At 37.2% G+C, this 26,430-nt stretch overlaps 1 protein-coding gene and 1 non-coding gene across 2 annotated transcripts; both read left to right on the forward strand.

Moving 5' to 3' along the window:
- Positions 1 to 3,239: 3,239 nt before the first annotated feature.
- PPP1R2 (protein phosphatase 1 regulatory inhibitor subunit 2) lies at positions 3,240 to 25,958 on the forward strand. The gene is made up of 6 exons (XM_055407409.2): positions 3,240 to 3,673; positions 14,696 to 14,803; positions 16,818 to 16,895; positions 17,439 to 17,539; positions 21,793 to 21,960; positions 23,512 to 25,958. The coding sequence occupies exons 1-6, from the start codon at positions 3,552 to 3,554 to the stop codon at positions 23,556 to 23,558; spliced, it is 624 nt and encodes a 207-aa protein (XP_055263384.1). The 5' UTR covers positions 3,240 to 3,551; the 3' UTR covers positions 23,559 to 25,958.
- Positions 15,519 to 15,591, forward strand: TRNAR-CCU (transfer RNA arginine (anticodon CCU)). The gene has a single exon. It is a non-coding gene; the product is annotated as a tRNA-Arg (tRNA).
- Positions 25,959 to 26,430: the final 472 nt, after the last annotated feature.

The raw sequence follows: 26,430 nt of genomic DNA on the forward strand, positions 1-26,430 counted from the left end.
TAGGAACAGAGATGGTGCCAGAAGCGGAGGTGCCAAGGGGGGCTGTGGAGGCCTCTGCCTGGGGTGATCCCTGGGGAACACAGACAGCTCTGACTAGCAAACTTGTCACCCTCCTGCCCTTCCTACTCACTCCCCTCTCCACTGTCTCCATGTAGTAATTATTTCTTTACTGAGGCCCTGTTCCAGGCCAGAAACACAGCTACAAGCTAGAGCCAAGGCAATAAAAACAGAGTAGCTTCCCTGGTGGCTCAGTGGTAAAGAATCTGCCCACCAGTGCAGGAGATGCAGGTCGGATCCCTGGGTTGGGAAGATCCCCTGGAGAAGGAAATGTCAGCATTCTTGCCTGGGAAATTCCATGGACAGAGGAGCCTTGTGGGGTACAGTCCTCATGGTTGCAAAAGAGTTGGACACGACTTAACAACTAAATAGCAAGTTTTCAGGAATCTTGCAGTAGTTTCTGAGGAGCTGAGTTCTAAAGCAATGAACTGAGTGTTGCTTTTCAGGGCACAGAGTCTGTGTTAAGGGAGACTAGGTTTGGGTCCCAGGAATAGGAGACCTGAGTGAGACCGTTGCCATCAGGATATGATAAAGTATCTTCACCTTCTCTCCTTTCATCCCCTATGCCACTGGCCAGATGTTTCTGGGAACCAGGGTGTCAGATCAATCTAAGGAAGAACTTTCTGACTCGGAGCTGTACAAAGATAAAATGAACTGTGTTGAGGGGTGGAGTGCTCCCAGCCACTGGATTTGTTGAAGAGTCTGGACAGCTAACTGGTGGATTGACAAGGTCCCTTCTAGACCTAGTAGTCTGTGAATCCACAGGGGGCTGGTCCACTGGGGGAGGTGGCAACTCTAGATGAACTAGTCTGCTGCTCTGACCTGTCATGAGGATAATGAGAAGGCCTGATCAAGGGTGATGGGCTGCTATATTTAAGATAGATAACCAACAAAGACCTATTGTATAGCACATGGAACTGTGCTCAGTGTTATGTGCCAGCCAGATGGGAGGGGTTTTGGGGGAGAATGGATACATGTATATGTATGGTTGAGTCCCCTCTCTGTTCACCTGAAACTACCACAATATTGTTAATTGACTATACCCCAATACAAAATAAAAGTTTAAAGTTTATTTTTTTAAAAAAAGGCAAAGGGTGATGGGAAAAAACCTGGTGATGAGGGAGTTGGGGATGAAATATAGGAGCAGAAGGGGAGGAGTATATACAGCTGCCATAACAAAGTACCACATACTGGGTTGGTTTTAAACAACAGAAATTAATATATCACAGTCTGGAGACTAAAAGCCCTAAATAAAGGTGTCAGTAGGGCTGGTTCCTTCTGCGAACTCTAAAGAATTTTCTCCATACTTCTGCCAGCTTTGGGAGGCCCCAGGTGGCCCTAGGCTTATAGATGCATCACTCCAGTCCTCTGTCTTCATATGGTTTTCTGCCTATAAGGACACCAGACATACTGGATTAGGGGCCCACCCTACTTCAGTACAACCTCATATTAACGAGTTACATCTGCAGTGACTGTATTTCCAAGTCAGTTTAGATTCCGAAGTACTGGAGGTTAGGACTTCAATATAACTTATTCTTGAAGTGAAGTGTTAGTCACTCAGTCACGTCCAACTCTTTATGATCCCATGGACTGGTGGTGGTTTAGTCGCTAAGTGGTATCTGACTCTTGCAATCCTGTGGACTGTAGCCTGTCAGGCTCCTCTGTCCATGGGATTCTGGACAGAGTGGGAGTACTGGCGTGGGAATACTGGAGTGGGTTGCCATTTCCTTCTCCAGGGGATCTTCCCGACCCAGGAATCAAACCTGGGCCTCCTGCATTGCAGGCAGATGATTTACCAACTGAGCCATGAGGGAAGCCCATGGACTAGAGCCTGGCAGACTTCTTTGTCCATGGAATTCTCAGGCAAGAATACTAGAGTGGATAGCCTTTCCCTTCTCCAGGGAATCGTCCTGACCCTGGGATCAAACCTGGGTCTCCTGCACTGCAGGCAGATTCTTTACTGTCTGAACCATCAGAGAAGCCCTAACATTTTAAGGGTGACATAATTTAACCCATAACAGGAGGCAATTTACTTAATCTGAGCCCTCTGCCTTTCTCACCTGTACAACTCTAGTGCTGGCGCTGGCTGCATGGAGAGAGCCTGTGTAGCTGGAGTGGATACCACCCCCTCCGCTGGCCTGAGCTTGACTTTAGATACACTCGAGCCCTAAGAGTGGGCTTTAAACTCCTGCCTTTCCCTAGAACCCACTTCTCACAGCAGCCACAGGACCCACAACCAGGATATACACGTATCCTGGCCCATTACAGCGTTAAATTCTCTTTTCCTCCCTCATCCAAGTCATCCCTGGTATCTTTCACTCACACCCAGGCAGAGATAAAGTGAGGAGACTGTGTGGGTGGGTTTTGGGTTTTTTTTGTATTTCTCTTTTGAGACTCATCTTACAAAGACCTAGACAGTCCCAGAATTTTTTGGCCTGTATTTCGCCCAGTGTTGGATGGCTCCTTACACTGAGTCCCAAGATTTTGGGGGGAGACAGATTCTAAACCACCATTCTAGGAACTTCTGCCAGCAATCCCTTCCATGGGATTACCAACACAGAGGCAGAATGTGGTAAAATGGAGAAATATCAGACCAGAAGCATAAGTCTGAAGTTCTATGACCACACATGACAGATGGGTCTTCTGATAGTGGTGGTTAGGTCATTTCTCCTCTCTAGCCTTCAGCTTTTCCAATGGTTAAAAAATGTTAGACTATTTCAATGTTGATGTCCCATGATTTCATAAAATTCAATATTCTATGATCCCACAGTAGGTCTCTAAGGACCGTTCCAATGCTGACATTTCATGACTTTATAATGGAGAGTTAAGCTTTTTATGGTTGTTAAATGGAAGGAAAGAAGAGACACACTGCTTTTCTCTGAAAGTCAGTTAATGTCTTTGGGGAATGATGTTACCTTTGAGCCTCAATTTTCAGATCTATAAAATACAGAACTAACAATAAGAACCTCATGAAGTGGTGGGAGCAACGGTGCTTGGAGAGATTTACCATTCCGTACAGAGTCAAACTGGAAACCTCTCCTAGGGTTCTGTCAAACAGCTCTCAGAGCCCCAGCCGCGGTTGGCGCTAACTCACCGAGAGGACTCGGGGAGGGGGCGGGGCGAGGAGGTTGGCATTGTTCTTGCCCCGCCCCCGCCCCGCCCTAGATATCGCGAGAGGGCGGGCCCGCTTGGCATTAGCGTCGGCGTCGTTCCGGCGCTAGGCCGGCTTCTCTCCGCGGGCCACGGTTAGAGTGCCGGTGGCCAAGGGCTCGCGGAGGTCCGCCAGCCACGCGGCGTCGGCTAGACGCCAGAGCGTCCGAGTCGTTGTGTCGTGACAACAGCTCTGGTGGCTGTCTCCGCGACAGCAGGTGCGGCCGCTTCAGCCCCAGGCGGGCTCGGCGGCTGCCTGGCGAGTTTCTGCTCGCGCCCAGCCCTTTCCTTCCTGAACTCGGCGCCAAGCAGCGACGCTGAGCCGACCGCCGGAGCAGCAGGCAATGGCGGCCTCGACGGCCTCGCACCGGCCCATCAAGGGGATCCTGAAGAACAAGAGCTCCACGACTTCCTCTATGGTGTCCTCGGCCGAACAGCCCGGCAAGAGTGTCGACGAAGAGCTGAGGTGAGAGCCGAGAGGGGCGGCCGCTCGTCCACCGGGTCAGCCTGGGAAGCCCCACCTTTCCCTCGGTGCCGTTGCAGACCCCCAGCCGGACCAGCCCCAGATCCCGAGCCCGAGCGCGGCCGGCGGGCGGGGCGGTTGCGTAGTTGCGGCCCCTGCGCGGCTCAGGTCTCCCTCCGCCGGCCAGGCTTAGGGGTGGAGTGATTATAAAGAAGGCAGGAGCTATGACGTTTATTGTGTGTTTGTGTGTGTGTATTTAACACATATACATATATAATAATTTTAAAACGTACATCAGGATCTTTAAGCTTTTGGAGATTGGTCATATTAAAGGATCAAATTGAAGTTGTAAAGCTTCACCTGTTAAGCAGTTATTACTTCACTTCGTATCCGAGTGTCTAAAATTCAGTAATTAAAGTCTATTTTCCTGGATTGGAAATCCTTTAAGATGCAGTCGTAGACTAATAAGAGACTCCTCCGAAAAAGAGATTTCTCTGTTTTTCTAGTTGCCCTTCTTCCACGGTCGTTCCTTTTTAGGTGAACATTATCGAAAGAAAAGCATCGTGCCACATTCACTCCCTTGGGTCCTGGTTTGTCATTATCTCGGCATTAAAAGAAACAGACATTTCCCCAGTCTGATCTATGTTTAATGGAAAACTACTTATTGCTAATTATTTTGAATCTGCAACAAGAATTTGAGCGCTTTCTAGTCTTTGTTCCTCTTGAAAGACATGTTTAAGCTCAGAACAGTTCAGAAAGTACCAAGTTAAAATGATGCCATGATAATTTAGTTGCTTTTGCATACTCGCAAATACATATGTGAAAAGATGTTGACCTGTAGTATTGTATGTGATAGTAAATAATTGGTAACAACCCAAGGTCCATTAAGAAGGACTAGTGAAATATTAATTATAGTACATTAGTATAATGGGAAAATAGACCAGCCTTTTAAAAGAATGAAATAGATGTTAATGGCTCGGAGAAAGATACCCAAGGTGCAGTCCTCAATTGGAAAAAAGGTGGAAAACTGATAATATATAATGTAAAATAAAACAGTAGGTTAGAAGTCATAGAGGGGCTAGCATACAAGGACTCTTACATACTGGAAATAAGGCTTAAGAAAAGTTGTTGAAATCTGTGAAGTCATAAAGCTAAAATTAGGATGTTCCCGAAAACTTTGAATATTGGAACTAGGGCACACCTGTTTAAAAAGATCATTTTAGAGCTATAAAAGGAACTACAGTTTGGTGATGGTGAATTTATGGGGATTTGTGTTGTCTTGAGGAAAACATGAAGTAAGATCATAGCTTAGAATCATAGCCTTTGGGGGTTGAAAAGGACCTTAATTTGTCTAGCAAGTCTCCTACTCCTGGATGTTTGACCCTTACATTCTCCGATGTGCAATTTTCCAACCTCTATTTGGGGTAAGCTGCTTCAGGTTGGGGGTTGTAATGGGACTAAAAAGACAGAATCTTACCAGACATAGCTGTAACAGGAAGAAGACTAAGATAGTCTAAAAACCAAACTATGGAAGGCTCTTATATGACTTCAGGGTATTCGGCGGCAGCACTGTGGTTCTCAGTGGCATTTAAGTTATTTAGTTATTCTCCAGCGTGAGCTTCTTTCTGTTTGGCTACCAAGTAGCTGCTTATATTTTCTTCTGTCTTTCCCTACTTCTGTTTATTCTCAACCTTAGTCGCTGTAATTTCTGGTGGCCCCACTCTGTGTATTGGCATCTTTATATAATTGATTAGGATTTACCTTCCAAGTCCTGCCTGGAAAGCCACTATACTAGACTGATTTACTTACACAGGGGTGCTCCTTCTCTCGGAGCTGCTAACAGGGCAGATTCATTTAAGGGTGGCCTTTTTCAGGGCGGTCATTTAAGAGTGGCCTTTTTCAGGTTGGTTGGCTTTGACTTGTCTAAATTAGAAGGTTATAGTCCTATCTTCAAAGGGAGCTGCCAAGCCCTAATTGATTGAGGTTTATGATGTTTGGTTCTAAGTAGTAAAAGGGATGGGTTTTTTCATTATAAGTGTTGTATGACTATAAAAGAAATAAAGTAATTCTTTTGGTAATACAATTTACATTGTTATTTATGTCACAGTTCATACAACCAATATTAGTGACTTTATTAGAGCCTCTTTGAATTCAGACAATGAAAGTATAGTTGAACATATTTGAAACAAACTTTTTGTAATTTTTAATTTTAATGACACCCAGTATTTTTCCTTTTGTTTATAAAGGACTGAAATAAATAGCTCTTTCAATTACAATGCACTTAAACTTCAGAAACTAAAAAAATATAGTGTAATGGTCTAGCTTTAAATGTTGGAACCATGGTTTAAAGCAAAATAATCTCATATTAATTAATGTGAAAATGACCAGGGATTTAAGTCAATTCTCAGTGTTCTGAGTAGTTACATTCTGTAAGTCACCACAAACGCTGGATTAGTTCATGCTGAACTGTTACTCCTAGAAGAAATATAAAAATATGTTACTGTAAGCTGATGGTCACAGCATTTTCATTACCTTTAAAAAATTTGTTTGTTTAAAGACACCTAATTTAATATATATTGACTCATTAACATTGAACACATGGCCAACAGCACTATAACTCATACCTGAATGAAGACGTTGTCTAACACATATTTTCTCCATAAAGCACTTACAGCTTTCTTGGGCTTAGGAGCACTAGATAGCAGTTAAGCACTATTCTTGGGAGCCATTTTGAACAGCCAGTTCACCAAAAAAGCAAAAAACATGGCACTAAATAGACTGTAAAAAGGACACATTTACAGTAAGAGAGCTGAAACAAGGTTTAATCTCAGCTAGGAACATGTGCATGTTCAGGCTACTCAGATTTTTCCCACTCTATGCATGTGTGAAAGAGAGAAAGCTCCTCTAGTATTGATTTTGAAGTTACAGGTAAATTTTAGCAAGTAGGCAAATTTCCAAATACAGAATCCATGAATAACCATACCTTTTATTGGTGCCTTTATCATATGAAATACAGTGGTGGTTTCCCTTTTCTGCACAAACCACTCCCCCACCCCATCAATTGTAAGAGGGTGGAAGGACTGATGCTAAAGCAGAGAATGAGATGGCTGGATGGCATCACCGACTCTGTGGACATGAGTTTGAGTGAACTCCGGGAGTTGGTGATGGACAGGGAGGCCTGGCGTGCTGTGATTCATGGGGTCGCAAAGAGTCGGACACTACTGAGCGACTGAACTGAACTGATAACAGAACGTTTATGTAACACAAAGAGATGTTACTAAGGGGTTTTTAAGTAATAATTGAGATGTGATATTCCAGTGGTCTCTCAACTTTTTGATTGTGCATCATTTATTAGGAAAAAATGAAATACGTTTCAAATACGTTTGTTTACAATTAGATAATATCTCAAGGTTCAAAGTATACTTAAAGTGAGGTTTATATACTGCCATATTTCAAATAGTCTTCAGGACTCTCTTAAATTCTTATTCTTTATACTTTGCATTGGTACTGTTATCTTCAATGAGTAGTTATTTCAAGTACCCCTTTCTGAGGGTTAGTTCAATTAAAACTGGATAGAATGTGTAAATCCACATAAAATTAGGCATAGATAATCTCAGTACACTGTAGCACACTGCTTGTGTTAAAATACCACTAGTTAGAACACCACCGTCACCCCCATCATTGTGGAATTCCCATTCTTTCTGGATACTTTGAATATAGTAAACAACCTGTGACTGTCAGACGTAACAGTTACAGTAAGTCCATGTACGTCATCAAAACAAGACATCATTGATTTTACGATGTACCATGATTTTATGTCACAGCAAGAAAAAAAAATGCTGCCAATTATGTCATCCATTTTAAGATATATTTTGTTTTCAGAAATATTAAAGTGAGAAAAATGTGCATTTGGGATTGTTGAAAATATAATGTTAAGTGTTACTAAATTCTGTCTTAATTAGAAGTGTTTAAGGTTACTGGTTAGTAATGGGGCCAGATTGCCTGGGTTCAGATCCTGTTTACTACTTACTAGGTCTGTGACTTAAACAGTGACTTAAACATTATAGTCCTGCCTAGTTTAATTATTAAATGAGTTACTAAATGTAAAATGTTTAACACAGTACTTCAAATGTTATTATTCTGTTAAAAGTATAGAAACCTAATTTTCCATACTTACAGGATTGTGTACGCAGCATGGTTTGGATTCACAGTGTTCAATTCAGATTCTGTAATAGTCTTAGGTAATGTGGCAAATTCTGCTTGGAAAGATTGTGCTTAATTTCCTTTAATATAATTTTATGTAATCATACTTCAACTTTCTCATTTTCTGCCTATAAAGGGATATCGAATATGGTCAAAGGCTCACTGACTGAAGTTTTCGAAAAGTGGCCTTTTATTCACTAATTGCTTTTATCGTTAAGTCTTTAATTGTTCAACCTAAAAGGCAGAGGCACCAGAGATCAAATTGCCAACATCCGCTGGATCATGGAGAAAGCAAGAGAATTCCAGAAAAACATCTATTTCTGCTTCATTGACTATGCCACAGTCAAAGCCTTTGACTGTGTGGATCACAATAAACTGTGGAACACTCTGAAAGAGATGGGAATACCAGACCACCTGACCTGCCTCTTGAGAAACCTGTATGCAGGTCAGGAAGCAACAGATAGAACTGTACATGGAACAACAGACTGGTTCCAAATAGGAAAAGGAGTACGTCAAGGCTGTATATTGTCATCTTGCTTATTTAACTTCTATGCAGAGTACATCATGAGGAACGCTGGGCTGGAAGAAGCACAAGCTGGAATCAAGATTGCTGGGAGAAATATCAATAACCTCAGATATGCAGATGACACCACCCTTATGGCAGAAAGTGAAGAGGAACTAAAAAGTCTCTTGATGAAAGTGAAAGAGGAGAGTGAAAAGGTTGGCTTAAAGCTCAACATTCAGAAAACAAAGATCATGGCATCTGGTCCCATCACTTCATGGGAAATAGATGGAAAAACAGTGGAAACAGTGTCAGACTTTATTTTTGGGGGCTCCAAAATCACTGCGGATGCTGACTGCAGCCATGAAATTAAAAGACGCTTACTCCTTGGAAGGAAAGTTATGACCAACCTAGATAGTATATTGAAAAGCAGAGACATTACTTTGCCAACAAAGGTCCGTCTACTCAAGGCTATGGTTTTTCCCGTGGTCATGTGTGGATGTGAGAGTTGAACTGTGAAGAAAGCTGATCGCCGAAGAATTGATGCTTTTGAACTGTGGTGTTGGAGAAGACTCTTGAGAGTCCCTTGGACTACAAGGAGATCCAACCAGTCCATTCTAAAGGAGATCAATCCTGGGTGTTCATTGGAAGGACTGATGTTGAAGCTGAAACTCCAATACTTTGGCCACCTCATGCGACGAGTTGACTCACTGGAAAAGACTGATGCTGGGAAGGATTTGGGGCAAGAGGAGAAGGGGACGACAGAAAATGAGATGTTTGGATGGCATCACCAACTCTATGGACATGAGTTTGAGTGAACTCCGGGAGTTGGTGATGGACAGGGAGGCCTGGCGTGCTGTGATTCATGCGGTCACAGAGAGTCGGACACGACTGAGCGACTGAACTAAACTGAACTGAAAGTATTGTACTTTGTCAATCTATAGAAGTTGAATCTTCATTTAAGAAAGAACCATTTTTTGAAATGTGGGCTTAAAGTTTAACACATTGAAGCAAAATCCTGCTTCCAAACTCATATAAAAATTAGAAAGTCACAAGCAACAATAAGTATGTAGGTCTTTGAGATGGCATCATATGAGTTATCAAAGTAAAAGTGAGAAGTGGTGACTTTTTCTGGTGCAGACTTAGGCTGCAGGGAAACCAGTCATCCAAGAAGGAGCAACTGAAACCAGCAGTTGCTTTCACCCTTACAGCTGGTTTTCAGTGTAAGTGATTGTGCCCCTATTTTTTCTAAGTGGCATTAATGGCCCAGTGACGGTCATAGGAATGGTTGTGGTAGTATTGGGATTAAACTCAAATTCACTCCTTGGGTTTTGTTGCTCAACTGATGTTAATTCTACCAAAACCTAAGAGATGGTAATTCCGGTATTCTTTGTCCTCTTTGCAGTTCTCCAACTTCATTACTTTCCTCCTAAGAATTTCTAACGTTCTTTGGAGCCTACTGTTTTATGCCCTTATTTAAATTCATGGTTTTGCAAGATGTTATTTCTCTGGATCTTGACAGTGTAAGGATTTCTTTTTCTCTTAGTATTGTGTTGAAGAAATAGACTGAAGCTTTGGATATATAAAACTTTAATTCTGTTTATAGTAGAAAGTAAATGGCAAGCAAAATACAAAAAATTTGGGTTATATAACCCAACAAGGTGGTTTTTTATCGTTTATACCTTATATATACCTTTGAGTTATATATAATGTGTTTAAACCTTCTCATAAATTTGAGTGTGTTCTTTACATTTATGTAGCTATAAATAACTCAAATTAATGAGAATGTTTCCAGCAAATAGGCAAAGGATGCAAACAAGGAAAGTAAGCATTTTTTTCATTGTTTATTAGGTAATAAGCAGAGAAACAGACGTAAAGCAGTGTTTAAATATCAATTTATACCTGCTCGGGTGGGCCAAATACCCAGATACCCAGTCCTGGCAAAGTTTTAGTAATTATTTGGGGACATTACAAACAGTGCTCTCTTAAAAAAGAAAAAATGTCTATGTGGCAACATAGAGTGATCTACAGAGCTCTTCAGTTTAACCCAGATATGCTTGTCCCAGCAAATTACCCGGAAATATCACTGAACAGAATGCGCACAAACATTTCTGCTTTAAGTAGGAAGACATTGGATTCAATCTAAACATTTAACATTAGGAGAATAGTTTATTATTGAATATAATGCATGTAATACTAAAAAGGTAAAGACTAGAAAATGCAAGCAGCTTCGTATGATAAAATACATATACTGATGTAGGAGCTATTTTTATGTATACTATATGTACTGTTTTGTCTATATATTTTTATATACTGTGATAGCTTGGGTATTTTTTCTTATGTTATACGGAGTGGAAAGAATATACAGAAATCAAAATTGTTAGTGGATTAAGATGCTAAGGTTGTGCTTACTAAATTTTATCCTTAATTTTAGGAAAATATTTCTTACATCCTCCTGTTCTTCTTTTCTATCATTTATCTTACAGAACAGATTTACAGCATTTGAGGGGTACCTTTAAACTGCAAAGGGCCATATTCAGTCTTCTAATGATGATAAAATTATTGTTTTCAATTAAATATTGCTAGCATTATTTATTTTTACTTTGAGATTAGGACACACTTAACAAAGTCATTTTGTATATGTTTATTTTTAAAATATTTTATTCTAATTAATATAGATACATCTGTCTCTGTTTCATTGACTACGCTAAAGCCTTTGACTGTGTGGATCATGACAAACTGGAAAACTCTTAGAGAGATGGGAATACCAGACCATCTCACCAGTCTCCTGAGAAACCTGTATGCACGTAAAGAAGCAAGTTAGAACCCTGTACATGGGTTGAACCAACTGATTGGTTCAAGACTGAGAAAGGAGTACAACAGGGCTGTCTGCTGTCATTCTATTTAACCTGTACACTGAGCACATGATGAGAAATGCTGGGCTGGTTGAATTACAAGGTGGAATCAAGATAGGTGAGAGACACATCAACAAACTCAGATACGTGAATGATACCACACTAATGGCAGAACGCGAAGAGGAACTAAAGAGCCTCTTGATGAGGGTGAAGGAGGAGAGTGAAAGAGCCAACTTAAGACTAAATATTAAAAAAACTAAGATCATGGTACCCAGCCCCATTCAGTTCAGTTCAGTCGCTCAGTCGTGTCCGACTCTCCGCGACCCCATGAATCACAGCACGCCAGGCCTCCCTGTCCATCACCAACTTCCGGAGTTCACTCAAACTCATGTCCATCGAGTCGGTGATGCCATCCAGCCATCTCATTCTCTGTCGTCCCCTTCTCCTCCCACCCCCAATCCCTCCCAGCATCAGAGTCTTTTCCAGTGAGTCAACTCGTCACATGAGGTGGCCAAAGTATTGGAGTTACAGCTTCAGCATCAGTCCTTCCAATGAACACCCAGGATTGATCTTTAGAATGGACTGGTTGGATCTCCTTGCAGTCCAAGGGACTCTCAAGAGTCTTCTCCAACACCACAGTTCAAAAGCATCAATTCTTTGGCGCTCAGCTTTCTTCACAGTCCAACTCTCACATCCATACATGACCACGGGAAAAACCATAGCCTTGACTAGATGGCCCTTTGTTGGCAAAGTAATGTCTCTGCTTTTTAGTATGCTATCTAGGTTGGTCATAACTTTCCTTCCAAGGAGTAAGCGTCTTTTAATTTCATGGCTGCAATCAGCATCTGCAGTGATTTTGGAGCCCCCAAAAATAAAGTCTGACACTGTTTCCACTGTTTGCCCATCTATTTCCCATGAAGTGATGGGACCAGATGCCATGATCTTAGTTTTCTGAATGTTGAGCTTTAAGCCAACTTTTTCACTCTCCTCTTTCACTTTCATCAAGAGGCTCTTTAGTTCCTCTTCACTTTCTGCCATAAGGGTGGTGTCATCTGCATATCTGAGGTTATTGATATTTCTCCCAGCAATCTTGATTCCAGCTTGTGCTTCTTCCAGCCCAGCATTCCTCATGATGTACTCTGCATATAAGTTAAATAAGCAGGGTGATAATATACAACCTTGACGTACTCCTTTTCCTATTTGGAACCAGTCTGTTGTTCCATGTCCAGTTCTAACTTGCTTCCAGACCTGCATATAGGTTTCTCAAGAGGCAGGTCAGGTGGTCTGGTATTGCCATCTCTTTCAGAATTTTCCAGAGTTTATTGTGATCCACACAGTCAAAGGCTTTGGCATAGTCAATAAAGCAGAAATAGATGTTTTTCTGGAACTCTCTTGCTTTTTCCATGATCCAGCGGACATTGGCAATTTGATCTCTGGTTCTTCTGCCTTTTCTAAAACCAGCTTGAACATCTGGAAGTTCACAGTTCACGTATTGCTAAAGCCTGGCTTGAAGAATTTTGAGCATGACTTTACTAGCGTGTGAGATGAGTGCAATTGTGCGGTAGTTTGAGCATTCTTTGGCATTGCCTTTCTTTGGGATTGAAATGAAAACTGACCTTTTCCAGTTGTGTGGCCACTGTCCAGCCCCATTACTGCATGGCAAATAGGAGGGAAAAGGTGGAAGTAATGACAGATTTCCTCTTCTTGGGCTCCAAAATCACTGCGGATGGTGACTGCAGCCATGGAATCAGAAGACTATTTCTTCTTGGCAGGAAAGTGATGACAAACCTAGATAGTTTGAAAAGCAGATGGTTGTACAATAATTTGAATGTACTTAATGCCACTTAAACTTACACTTAAAAATGGTTAAACTGGTGAATTTTGTTTTATGTATGTTTTACCACAATAAAAATATGAAGGAAAAAAGTGCTTAGTCTTAAATGGGGACACTGTGGGCACTATAGTGTAGAAAGCAAAAGAACGTAAAGTCAGGCTCACCTGTCATGAGTTGGCCCATGTAATTTTTAAGGTGACTTAGAATATGAAGAAAAGAATATGATACCAAAATTTTAAGTGTGTCATCAAGAGCATTTCAAGATCAGGTATTGGAAGATTTAGGAAAATTGAAAATATCTGCAGTAAAACGTCACCAATGTGGAACAAATATGGAAAGAATGATTTGAATCTGTGTAAAATCCACATTCTTTTTAAAGTAGTTTTATTTTCAAGTATATAATCAAGTCATAAATTATATATGTAACAATGTTGTTGCCTTGCAGAGAGGTGGTTTTTGTCCTTTTTAATGAATAAATAAGGATTTGTAATTAAGGCATTATTGATCACCTTAGTATTTGTGCAAGTATTTTGTTGGATGGATACTAATGAATATTCATAAAACACAAAGCATTTCTAGTTTTCGTAAGTAGATTTATCTCAGGTGATCTGAATATACCATTTCTTAGCAAATTAAAATAAAAAGATAAAAAAATCTTAGAAAACTGAACTGTAAGTTTATGTACAATCTAAATCTTCATTAATAGTATCTGAATTTAGTGAGATTTTTCTCTGTAGTTTTATGTTCTGATTCTTTCTATTGTTACGGTGTTGGTGGTGGTTTAGTTGCTAAGTCATATCTGACTCTTGGAACCCCACAGACTGTAGCCTGCCAGGTTTCTCTGTCCATGGGATTCTCAAAGCAGGAATATTGAAGTGGTTTGCCGTTTGCTTCTCCATTGATTGTTATGGATACTGCTAAAAAAAAATTAGGCCAAGAAAAATATTCCTGTTGTGTTTTTTTCACCAAACTTTTAAAAATATATGATGGATCCAAAATCTTTAGCTGTTAAGATCAAGCAATGTATAAATTCCAGTTTTTGCTGTTGTTCCATAGGCTAGATGAAGATTAAACATGTCATAATAGTTTTTTGAATGCCCAGTGAAGAATCTGAGTATTCCTGTGTATCCACAGTTTCTGCATCCTGAGAGTCAACCAACCATGGATCAGAAATATTCTAGAAAAAAAATTTCCAGAAAATTTCAAAAACCAAAACTTGAATTTACTGTGTGTCAGCAGCTATTTATTTGCATAGTTTCTATATTGTATTTGTGACTATTTGTATTTATTAGGTATTATAAGTAATCTAGTAATGATATAATGTATATGGGAGGGTGTACGAGCTTATTTGCAGATACTCTACCATGTTATAGAAGAGAGTTGAGCATCCTTGGGTTTTGGTATCCATGTGGGTCCTGGAACCAACTGTGATGTGTTTTTAATATGTGGGCACTAAGTAGTCTATAAAATATTTACTTACAGTTTTATTGTACAGCTTTTTACCCAAGTTAGTTTCTATTCCAAGAAAGTAGATGTAAAAATAGAAGTTAGCAGTCAAATAGAAATGTGAGATTTGGGTGTATCTTTGTCTTTTAATACATTAAGGAAAATTAAAAAATGTTTTATTTTAGTAAAAAGTCCCAGAAGTGGGATGAAATGAACATCCTGGCGACCTATCATCCAGCAGACAAAGACTACGGCTTAATGAAGATAGACGAGCCTAGCACTCCTTACCACAGGTAGTGTTTGTGCACAGTGTTCCTTTTCTCAGTTTCTTTTTTTTTTAAATTTGTTACTGGAACACTAATTAGTAACCCACTTGCATATTTTTGTGTAATAGTATAAATAACATGGAACTTTATGAAATCCAGTTTTTATGGTACAGTTATAGTATTAGATGTATTAGTATTAGTATTCTATTAATATTGCACCTCAGTTGTCCCTAGCTGCTAATGATATGCTAACATTAGTGACTTCTGCCTTCCTTAAAGTAATCTATTTATAAAAAGGAAGATGAGAGTTGGGCTTGTTTGCTGCTTCTTAAGTAGATAGCAGGGCCTTATTCATTCTCTTTGCAGAAAAGGGATAATCTCACAGATGGTTAACTCTTTTTTAACCCATACAAAAAAGGGTGGACATTACTGCCATCTCATGTCCTTATTTTTTTTAACTTAAATGATAGTGTAATTCATATAATTGCATTGGAATTGTTAGTTTTGAGTCTTCCAGAATTTTTTTTAATGAATTTTAAAATGATAGTGTGTGGCTGTAGTAAGTATGAAGACTAATGCACCAGTAAACATAATGGATTTCTAAATAAGTTAGAAATACCTAATTCAGATCACACCTAGATTGTATAGAAAAAAGATTTTCAGGACTGAAATATTTATGTTTGTCACTGAAGTAAGATGACAGAAATCCAGAATTTACTATTAAAACAGAGTTAGCGGGACTTCCCTGGTGGTCCAGTGGCTAAGATTCTGCACTCCTAATGCAGGGGGCCCAGGTTTGATCCCTAGTCAGGGAACTAGATCTCACATGCCACAATTAAGACCTGGCACAGCCAAATAAATAACTATAAATAGGTAAATTAAAAAAAAATAGAGTTAAATTCTGTTTTAAATCAATGGATGAAATTTTGGAAGATAAATTGAAATAACTTGATGATAGCAAAAACAGTGAAAACAATAAACATGAAGATTATGATAAAGGGAGGACATAATGAAATAGGAGTACAGATACTGAAACAATAAATCTTGAGGGAAGAAACAGACGTATCATTTATGAAAGTGATCCTCCTAATTTGCTCCTAATTATAGATGTATACTTTAAAACATATCTTAAGAGTGTCATTGTACCAGAAGCCAAAGTCAGTGCTTTCTTCCTTTTCAGTAAAGGTAGTAGACGTCCCTTATCTGTGTTGCTTGGAGATACATATCCTAAAAAAATTAAGATCAAACATGATTTAAAAAAAACCCAGCTTGTAGCCGTTATTTTAAAACTGTTTAAATAATAAAGATAACCTTTTTTTTTTTTTGGCCATTAAGTGGAGAGCAAATTTTTCATTAGAAAGTAGATTGGGAAAGCTAAATAACTTAAACTTCCTAGGTCTTAGGATCTAATTTTGTTATTTTACTTAACCTGTATCTGCATAGATCATTTGTGTCTCATCTTGAGTGAAAAGAAAAGTGTTAGTTACTTGATCATGTCTGACTCTTTACGACACATGAACTGTAGCCCACCAGGCTCCTTTGTCCATGGAATTCTCCAGGCAAGAATATTGAAGGAGGTAGCCATTTCTTTCTCCAGGGGATCTTCCTGACCCCGGGATTGAACCTGGGTCTCCTTCATTGCAGGCAGATTCTTTACTGTCTGAGCCACCAGGGAAGCCAGGTTGATGTACAAATACATATTCTAAAATCACATGGAATTTCTTTTGCATTAATTGTTCCCTCCTGCTGTATAGAATAATTGAAATGTTTAGTTTCTTTTTTTCCCCAGATGATTTGAGTTTTCAATATTTATATTCATGATTGCAGTAGTTTGTTTTTTTATATTATTTGAAGGCTTTTCTTGATTGGTGCTATACTTTTAAGTCTTTGCATTGAATAGAAACAATTTAAAATTAAACTTCAAAGACGACAACAGAGCCATGAGTATATTGATACTCTGTAGAATTATGTTCTCTACCTTGTTTTCCTGCTTAAAAAATTATAGTTCAAGTATTAATTTATAATGTGTTTGTCATCTTAGTATGGTAGCTGATGATGAAGATGCATTGAGTGATTCAGAAACCACTGAAGCCCTGACCCCAGATATCTTAGCTCGGAAGTAAGTATTGATAACTATAAAGCATTTTCCACAACTATAAAGCTGTGTCTAATTTTGCAGAGTTAAAGACATTTTACTTTAGTACAAGTGTAAATAAAAAGCATGTGCTGAATGAATAAAGTTTATCTGGATTTTTCATGGCAACCTGTATAGTCTTATTTCTAGGTTAAAATCAAAGTATGCAGATGAGTACCAGAAGCTGGTACACAGATTCCCTGTGTTGATTTCCTGCATAGAGGTTTTTTGTTTTGTTTTTTTATTATCCTGCCACCTGGGTATTAAAGATACACGTGAGATAGGTAAAAATAAGTTGAATTCCTAAAAAAGTTCTATCCCTTTGCTGTTCATAGATTTGTCTCCACTCTTCTTCTTGTTTATTGTTTTCTGTACCTATTACCATTCTCTGGCTTCCCACCCCCCTCCATCAGGTTATGGCTAGCATACTAATGTTCTTTAGATGTTTTTATGAGACTCAAAAGTTGAATAAGACACTCATATAAGACAGTCATAATGTTGATTTCTTTGTAAATTATTATTATATAGATTAACTGCTGCTGCTGCTGAAAGCTTGGAACCAAAGTATCGAGTTCGTGAACAAGAAAGCAGTGGAGATGAGGATAGTGACCTCTCACCTGAAGAACGAGGTAGTTTATTTCTTTAACTCAGATTCTACTTATGTGTATTTATTGTATATCAGCTTTGTCCCCCCTCATTTCAAGAAAATATTGCTATGTCTGAAGTGATTACAAGTGTTCCTTTCTTTGTACTAAGCATCTGTATTAGGTAGATGCTCAGTAAATGTTTATTAAATTAATGCATTTAGAGTCATTGAGTATTTGGATAATCTTAAAATGGATTGCAGTTAGAGCTAATTGCTTGTAGTTTTTTCTGTATTAAGACAGTGGTGAAGTTTACCAGATGAATCAGACTTGGAGTAAAGATTTTTTATTAGGTCCCATTGAACAAAAAGAACAGTAGTGTCATAGGAAAGGAGATAAAAATAGTCCTGTCAACAATGATGAGGAAGGCTCTTTTTAGTCCATATGGTGCATACACAGTTAAGCATTGCTACCTATTCATATTCCTGGTTTTACAAGTATTAGTGCTTATCTGTGGAGGTAAGGAAAGAAGAAAGATGTTTCACTTTGTTGCTTTTTGTAATTTTGAAGCATGTGAACATATGACCTCAAGAATTAAAAATTACGTATATAATTTGTTTTCGGTTATTCTTAAAAGGAAAACCAAGCCTATATATAGCGTGAAAGGATGCATGAAAAAAAAAAAACCCGTAAAAAAAGAAAGATTATTACTTGAAGCCTTGAAATGTGGAAACTATCTGTACTGTAAAGAAGTTTAGAAACTGTAGAATTAAGATTGCAAATATTTGCTAGTTAGCTGTCAGGATTTTTGTCGTGCATTTACAAAGGTAAAATTGGCTATTCCCTCCTGTCATGTTTAGAATGAAGTTTGTTGAACTAAACAATATGAGCCAAGAAAATAAAAACCAACAGCAACAGTCTGAGCCTAATTGCTATACAGGAGAGAAATTTTATATACAGCATAATCTCAGGTTGTATTATATTGATGATATTATCTATCTTCTGCCCTTGGTGACTTCCTATTTTCCGAAAATATACCCCTTGAGGCCCTTGAAAAGAGTTTTCAGATAGAAATTGTTCATTGAGCTTGTTAATTCCTTATTTTCTGAAAACTTGATCTATTGAGAACCAAATTTTTTTTATTATTTCTATCACCAGTTTTCATTAAGGAATTTTCCCCTCAATTTGTAGTTCAATGAGTTAACCAGCAGGGGGAACCATTTTACTAGTTACAGTTTTCACAAGTTTTTCAAGTTCCCAGTAGTAGAATTACTGATACAGGTGTTTTTAATGCTTTTAAACAAATTACGTGTCTGAACATCCTTGTTTATTGAAAACATTCTTAGAAGATTTTATCTTGTAACTAGCTGCAAACAATTAAAATATTGGCTATGGAATCAGATAAATCAAAGTTTATACTCCAGGTATATTGCTTATCTAATTTGCTTAATTTCTCTGACCCTCAGAAATGATCCTCATTTCTAAATTGGAGGCTTTAAAATATTTAGATTCATTAAATGAAATAAAGAATTTAAAGCACTTAGCACTGATTCTGACATATAGTTCAGTTCAGTCGCTCAGTAGTGTCTGACTCTTTGCGACCCCATGAATCACAGCATGCCAGGCCTCCCTGTCATCACCAACTCCCGGAGTTCACTCAAACTCGTGTCCATCAGGTCGGTGATGCCATCCAGCCATCTCATTCTCTGTGTCCCCTTCTCCTCCCGCCCCCAATCCTTCCCAGCATCAGAGTCTTTTCCAGTGAGTCAACTCATCGCATGAGGTGACCAAAGTATTGGAGTTCAGCTTTAGCATCAGTCCTTCCAATGAACACCCAGGATCGATCTCCTTTAGAATGGACTGGTTGGATCTCCTTGGTTGGAGCAGTCCAAGGGACTCTCAAGAGTCTTTTCCAGCACCACAGTTCAAAAGCATCAATTCTTTGGCGATCAGCCTTCTTCACAGTCCAGCTCTCACATCCATACATGACCACTGGACATATTGTTAGTACACAGAAATACTAAGTTTTAATAACTTAAAATTGGTAAACAAAAGTATAAAAAGGATAATTTACTTGTCAGGTTCATTGGATAGTTGATTATCATTATAGCCGGGCCTGAAACCTTAAAATTTTTGTTTTGTACTCTTTTGTATGATGTTGCTCTGCCATACAAAAATTATAAGTAAAATTAATATTCAAAGAAGGTCGAGACCATTTGTGTTAGCAGCTTTCTGTAGAAAGAATACATAAATCATATAATAAATTTTGAGTATTACAAAATGAAAAATATTCTAACAAGCAAAACCCAAGTCTAATATCTCTTAGAATTATATATAGTTGACCCTTGAACAACACGGGTTTAAAATGTGCAGGTCCAATTATACTAAATACCTAATACAACACTAGACAATCTGGTTGAATGCACAGATGCAAAACTGCAAATATGAAGGGACAGCTGTAAGGTTAAATGTGGATTTCAACTGTGAGGAGAGTAGGTGCTTCTAACCCCCACATTTTTCAAGGGTTACCTGTATATTACATCATAAAAAACAATGAAAATACAAAGAGGGAAATCAGAAACCTTTGACCAAGCTAGGGGATTACGTTATAACTTATTACTTACTAACCTTTTAAAATCATGTAGTAAATCTGCTATGTATGTGGCAGAATTTCACTGTATCTTCATGTCTAAACTCTGTATCATTTTAAGAGTGAAAGGTCACTATTATAGTTCCACTAGACAGTGGGCATAAACTGAGCTTCCTGGGATGTGGCCATTCTAACTATATAGTGAGAAAACAACATATGCAACAAAATATGATTCATCTTTATAAAAAATACATTTTTAGAAAAAAGTCAAATTATAAAATGTTAGTGATTATTTAAAGAAATGCATGTGTTTTAAGATTGTACCATTAAAAAAAATTTTTTTTTCCAAGTTACATTAAAGAGAACGTGTGTTACTTTGTACTTAGAAAAAGTCTTACCTTTTTAGTAAATATATCGGGTATTGGAGGCAGAACCAATTTTTGTTTTTTTTTTAGTATTGGCTCTTACATCATCTGAAAGTCTTCACTAAAAATTTAGTCATAAGGATTTGGTCTTTTATTGATTTTTTTTTTTTTTTTAATTTTACTTAAGTAACTTAGAAAAGAAGAAAGATGCCTGGCAAGATCTTGGTAATTTGAAACAAATGTTTATGGGATGATGATAACGGATGTTGATTTCAGAACTTTCCTCTCCCAAAGAGGCTGAAAAGTATTTGATCAGTAGTGACATGAACTGTAAATACCTGTTTTTAAGACATAAATAAGTGTAGATGATAGAAACTTAGAGGGAGTGACTTGCCTGATGGTCCAGTGATTAAGACTCCATGCTTCCACTGTAGGAGTTGAAGGTTTGAGAGAGGGAATTAGAGGACATTTAGAAAGTACTTTGAATAGCCTTATTCTGAGAGTTTTCTCTTATGCTTTTTTGGCATTAATATATATTTATGAATACGCTAATAAACCTATGGTGAGTTAATTTTTAATGCTCTTTACAAAATGAACAGTTGCAATTTTATGTCAGTTCCTTTTTTGTTTTTTAATTTACAGGTCTACGAAATTCTAAAATATTTCTTGATAAACAATAGATCTTTAAAGTGCTATCTATTGATAAAATATCAATATCAATTGATCAATTGGTTGTGTTGATTTACAGCTATTTTTATGTTTCTGTGATGACTTCATGGACAATAAGCATTTTTAAAAGGAAATTTTTCTTAATTGTAAAAATAGAAAATTTGAGAATACTAAAATCACCCCATAATTCCTTGATCCAGAATTAATGACTGTTAATTGCCAAGTCTTATTTTGTATGTGTGTATATGCACATGTGCATGCATGCAGGCTTTGTACATAGTATATATACGGTATTATAGTTTTCCTGTATCCCATTCAATGCTGTCCGGAGAATTTTCCTGTATCTTTAAGTTTCCTTCACAAATATAACTACTAATAGCTCTGAGTCTCCCATTAAGATGGACATATGAACCATCTAAGGCAAAGGTTGGTAAACTGTTTCTGTGAAGAACCAGACAGTAAATATTTTAGATTTTGAGGGCCATATGGTCTCTATTGCAGCTACTCAACTCTGCTGCTGAGTACAAAAGTATATTAAGCATTACAAAAACAAATGAATGAGACTGTGTTCCAGTAATATCAATACTTTACTTACCGAATAGACACAGGCTGTAGTTTGCCAGTCTTTGAGCTAAAGACTTCCTATGCCTACTTTTTTTTTTTTAATCTTCTAGAAAAAAAGCGACAGTTTGAAATGAAAAGGAAGCTTCACTACAATGAAGGACTGAATATTAAGTTAGCTAGACAATTAATCTCAAAAGACCTAAATGATGAGGAGGAGGATGAAGAAATGTCAGAGACTGCAGCTGGAGAAAGCATGAATATGGAAGAATCAAGTCAAGGTTAGATGGTTTGAAAGTATCACTGAGACTTGTGATCCTTTGTGCCTAAGTAATATATTTTATTTTGCTTGAAACTTCGAAGAACCTCAGAAAATTTTGCTATAATTTACTTTTTATGCCAAAAGCTTAGAAAACTTCAACCCCTATGGGCCAATTTGAAAATAATGTTTTTATGCTCAAGTTGTCTCAAGTACATAGGTTGTGCTATGTCTATGTTGTTTGGTCTACTGGCTTTAAGCAGTGATATTTATCTTCATATTAAGAAATACTTTATTTTTAATGTTTCAGATCATATTTTATTTGTTGTAACAACAAAAGAAACAGGTTTTTAACATGGAAGATCTGTTTTGACATCCCTTCAGGTATAAAGTATGTCATATCCTTCCAGTGTTGACTCTTGACTGTTGGGTTGACAAGTTATTGGCAAGTTTTTATTTGTTTTGAAGTCTCAAACGACCTGCCCCTGCAGCCTACCAACTCTTGATCAATCCTAGGAAATCTGTTTTTATTTATTTTTAATAAACTTATTCTGGCATTCAACGAAGGTGAATCTTCTATACTATTAATGTAGATTTTGTGCCCATCTGCCTACTCTGTACTGCAGGCTGGTACTTGTGAGTGAAGATGTAACTTACTTTTATGTGTGCCTTAGATGGTCAAGTCTTAGGAAAGTAAATAATTATTATATTATGGTGCTGGTGAGCATATATGAAATGTAAGTGATTTTTATGGAAGAACCCGATGACTGTGTCTCACTATAACATCAAGATTACAGTATGCTTTTGCTTTTCAGTTTATTTCCTTTTGATTAGCACTTCCTTTTGATTTTATTCACCATATTCTGTTCAGCTTGTATTTAACGTGAACAGGCTGTATCTTGAATGATTATCGCTATATGTCTCTTTTTTCTCTTTAAATTTATTATCTATTTTTAGGTGGCCTATTTCTGTATCTTGGTGATTTCTTTTGTTGTATTCAGCATAAACATTTCTTTGGTTATAACTTTTCATCAGTTTCTACTCTGACTTTCAATATCCATTTGTAGCAGCTCTAACAGAGCAATGGGAATACCCCTCATTTGCTATTGGAAATTTGTGCTGGCACTACTGTGCCAAAGGTTAAAGGGATATCTTTTTTAAGCCATAGCTTTTGAAAAATAACTTTGGCCTTTGTCTGTGGTATATTTAGACTCTGAGGAAATATTTTGCCATTTTTATATCATAAATGCAAATATTTTATAACTTTGAATATTTGAGTTGTAATAAACTCTTAGCTTTCCATTTGTGACTTACTCACAGAAGTGTTCAGTGTGAAACTTGTTTATCCTACCAGTAAGTAGATACACCTGTTCTGCTCTTTAGACTATTACAGGGTATACAGATTCTTTAATATTGTTCAGTCTTCATGAACTATGTCTTACTTGTTTTTTAGATTTTTTTTCTATTCATTTATCATCTATAGCAGTGGAAGGGAACTTTAGCTCAGGTGGGTCCAAGTTTGGCAATACTCAACAAACAAATGATGTTGCTATTTTTTCTTATATCATTGCAGGATCTGCTACAAGTGACCAACTGCAAAACAAATCACAGAGTTCATAGAAGAGATTTTTTTCAATACAGTAATTGTCAAATACAAACTCTGTTACTGTAATATACTGCTTCTTGTTCTCTACAATTCATGACTTAAGTACCAAAATACGTACCATTTATTATATATTGCCAAGAATTAAATAACTTAAGAGACTAATTAGACTGAAAATGCCTAATTGATACATATATTCTTGTGCCTAGTACTTCACCACAAATACAGCATAATGTCATCCAAAACTATGTTACTTTTGTAAGAACACTGGTTAATTTGTATAAGATATATAGCTTTTTATGCTTTAGAAATTAATATCTTTTGGGGAGGGAGAGGGGATCTAATTTATTTTCTTCACTTCTAGATGTGATAGCTCTTATAAAAGGTTGGGTTTTTAAAAAATCAAAATCCAGTTAGAACAGCAGATCATATAGGCTGATAAATATATTCAGTCTGAAATGTATTTTAACACGTGTCTTCAACTTGTCTGTTTAATTGAAAAGGATTACGTTATGAGTTACTGTTGCATTTTCTGGCATACTACCTTTAAAATTCCTGTTGAGTTTCTTTTATGTTTACAAGGAAAGGATTAAACTTTTTCTCATCAAAACTAGTTTTTTCCATAAATAAATTGTCAGGTTAAATTTGCACTAATGTCTGCTCTGACTTTTTTGTACACTCCATGGGCAGACTTCAGATCAGTCTTTCAATAAATATAATTCTAATATAGTTTCAGCATTCCCTTTATATGTCTGTGTTAAACTCCTGCCTTTGTCTCTTACTCCTTTCCACACATACGCACAGAATCCTTTACCTTTACAAAGGATCATAAAGATTGTCATGACATTGGAAACTTTTCCTTTTCTCACATACTCTGTCGTTTGCTGCAACAATGAAAATCACTTTGACTATTAATGCCTATTCATTCTTCTAATACATGGAGAAAATGAATTGAGTAGCATCAGTACTAGACAGGAAATACAATTCAGCTGCAGAATTTTCTACATGTCTCTGACTTACAGCTTGCTAATTAAAGTGCTATTATTAGTTTATTGTTTGACTTAATTAGACCTTAGAAAACAACTGAGGTTTTTTTTTTGCATGATGAGAGAATTGTGTGTAACCAGTGATATGATAGTTCCTGAATGTATAAACAGAATTCTGAATACTTTTTAATTTAAAAGCTTAAAATAGTTCCTGCTTTAAGGGAATATGATAATGTATACTATGACAAATGTTCTTTATTCTTCTAACACAATAAGATTTGGACTTTTTCCCCCTAAAATGAAGTGCAGTTCCTGTTTATCTTAGCTTACATTTCTAGTCAATTATTTGTATTTTAATTTTTTGTTAGTACCGAAAGAATCCATTATATGAGCAGACTTTTAAAGTAATTTCTGTATATTATATATTTGAATTGGCTTTTATTGAGCAGCTTATCTTCCACTTGCAAGCTTATGGAAATATCAAATGTCAAAATAAGTAAAAAGTGGGAGAATTATTTACTGTTAGAAGAATGTTTTTATTAGTTTGGATGTCTTCTTTTTAATGGAATCTAATCAGTACTTCTGAACTGCAGGTATAGTGTTCTAACTAAAACATATAAGCTAGTAGTACCACTGATTTATAAACTAAACAGTGTTTATCCCTGCTTTCTGAATTTAGAATATTGAGGTATTCTTACCTGTTTAGACTTGTCTGGGGGTATTTAAGCTTATACATATATGTGTACATATGTTCATACACACAGATCTCTGTTTTTGGTTTTCTCATTTCAAGTTCTTAGGAAGTATTCACATGCTCTTTATTTGTAGAAATAGCTGCTATACAGTGAAGAACAGGTAGGAACTTTAACAACTGATCCTTTTGGTGTTTTCTACAAATTATTTCTTGAAACTTCAATCACAGGCAAACTTGCATTTCTGGTTTTCGGAAGTAGATAGTTATCTCAGAGGAATAAGACATGGCAAATAATAGCATGCTCAGTAGAATTTTAGATAATCAAATGTGACTTGAGTAAAATTGTTATCATTGTCATGAGTTTCTAATTGATGTGGTATTGAACTAAACAAAAAATGAACCTTTATGACTCAAGTTATATTTTCCTTTGGAGAAAGTTATCTGTCAGTGTTCAGTTCTAGCCAAAGTAGATTTTACTTTCAGTTTTAATCAGTATCTTTTCTCTGCTTAACTCTTGATGTCATCTTTTCTGTGTATTCATTTTTCAGTCTGAAATTCAGCAGTGATACTCTTTAAAAACTGAGACATAAAATGGTATAAATGGATTGTTAAAAATAACTTCAAATTGAAGATTAAAGCAAAGTGCCATTTTTCCTTAGACTTTGATTTTGTTTACATTTTTTCCTCTTAACATTAGTACACTGAACATATTGTAATAAAATACAGTCATATGACAATTGCTTGTGTGTGGATTTTATTTTCTTGCTACCCAGGTCTCGTGTTCTATTACTAAGTGTTTTGGATACCAGAAGAGGGTCTTGGACTACACTGTGGTAGAGTAATTTGTTTAGTTGCCCAGCATTGTGCTTGGTGTCTTAAGATATAATCTTCAAAACAACCACGCAGAACAGATCACTTACTGAGTGAGGAAAATATTCTCGGCCAAATTCTTCGGTTTCAGTGTCTCACACGTGCCAAATGACAGGATGTCACTGAATTTCGTACTCTCTGTTCATGCCTTTTTAGGTGTAGAAATTCCCTCAGTTTTGAAGTTGTACCTTACAAGTAAACTTCGTTTGGATTATTGATACACATCCTGTGCTTTAGGAGTAACATTTTTCAAGTGTTTAGGTTGAGTTTTTATATTACTTTAATCTGAAGAAATTTGGAAATTTTATTTGAGGTTTACACACCATTTAGGAAAAATCT

The sequence above is a fragment of the Moschus berezovskii genome, chromosome 1, assembly GCF_049115385.1.
Source record: "Moschus berezovskii isolate FMDL1 chromosome 1, NW_MosBer_1.0, whole genome shotgun sequence".
Taxonomy (NCBI): Eukaryota; Metazoa; Chordata; class Mammalia; order Artiodactyla; family Moschidae; genus Moschus; species Moschus berezovskii.

What these genes read in the sequence shown, in the direction of transcription:
- PPP1R2 (XM_055407409.2), top strand. Translation starts at nt 3,552, where the DNA reads ATGGCGGCCTCGACGGCCTCGCACCGGCCCATCAAGGGGATCCTGAAG. An exon ending in CCTAGCACTCCTTACCACAG is followed by an intron (nt 14,804 to 16,817) that starts GTAGTGTTTGTG and finishes TTGTCATCTTAG; the next exon opens with TATGGTAGCTGATGATGAAG. An exon ending in CCAGATATCTTAGCTCGGAA is followed by an intron (nt 16,896 to 17,438) that starts GTAAGTATTGAT and finishes ATTATTATATAG; the next exon opens with ATTAACTGCTGCTGCTGCTG.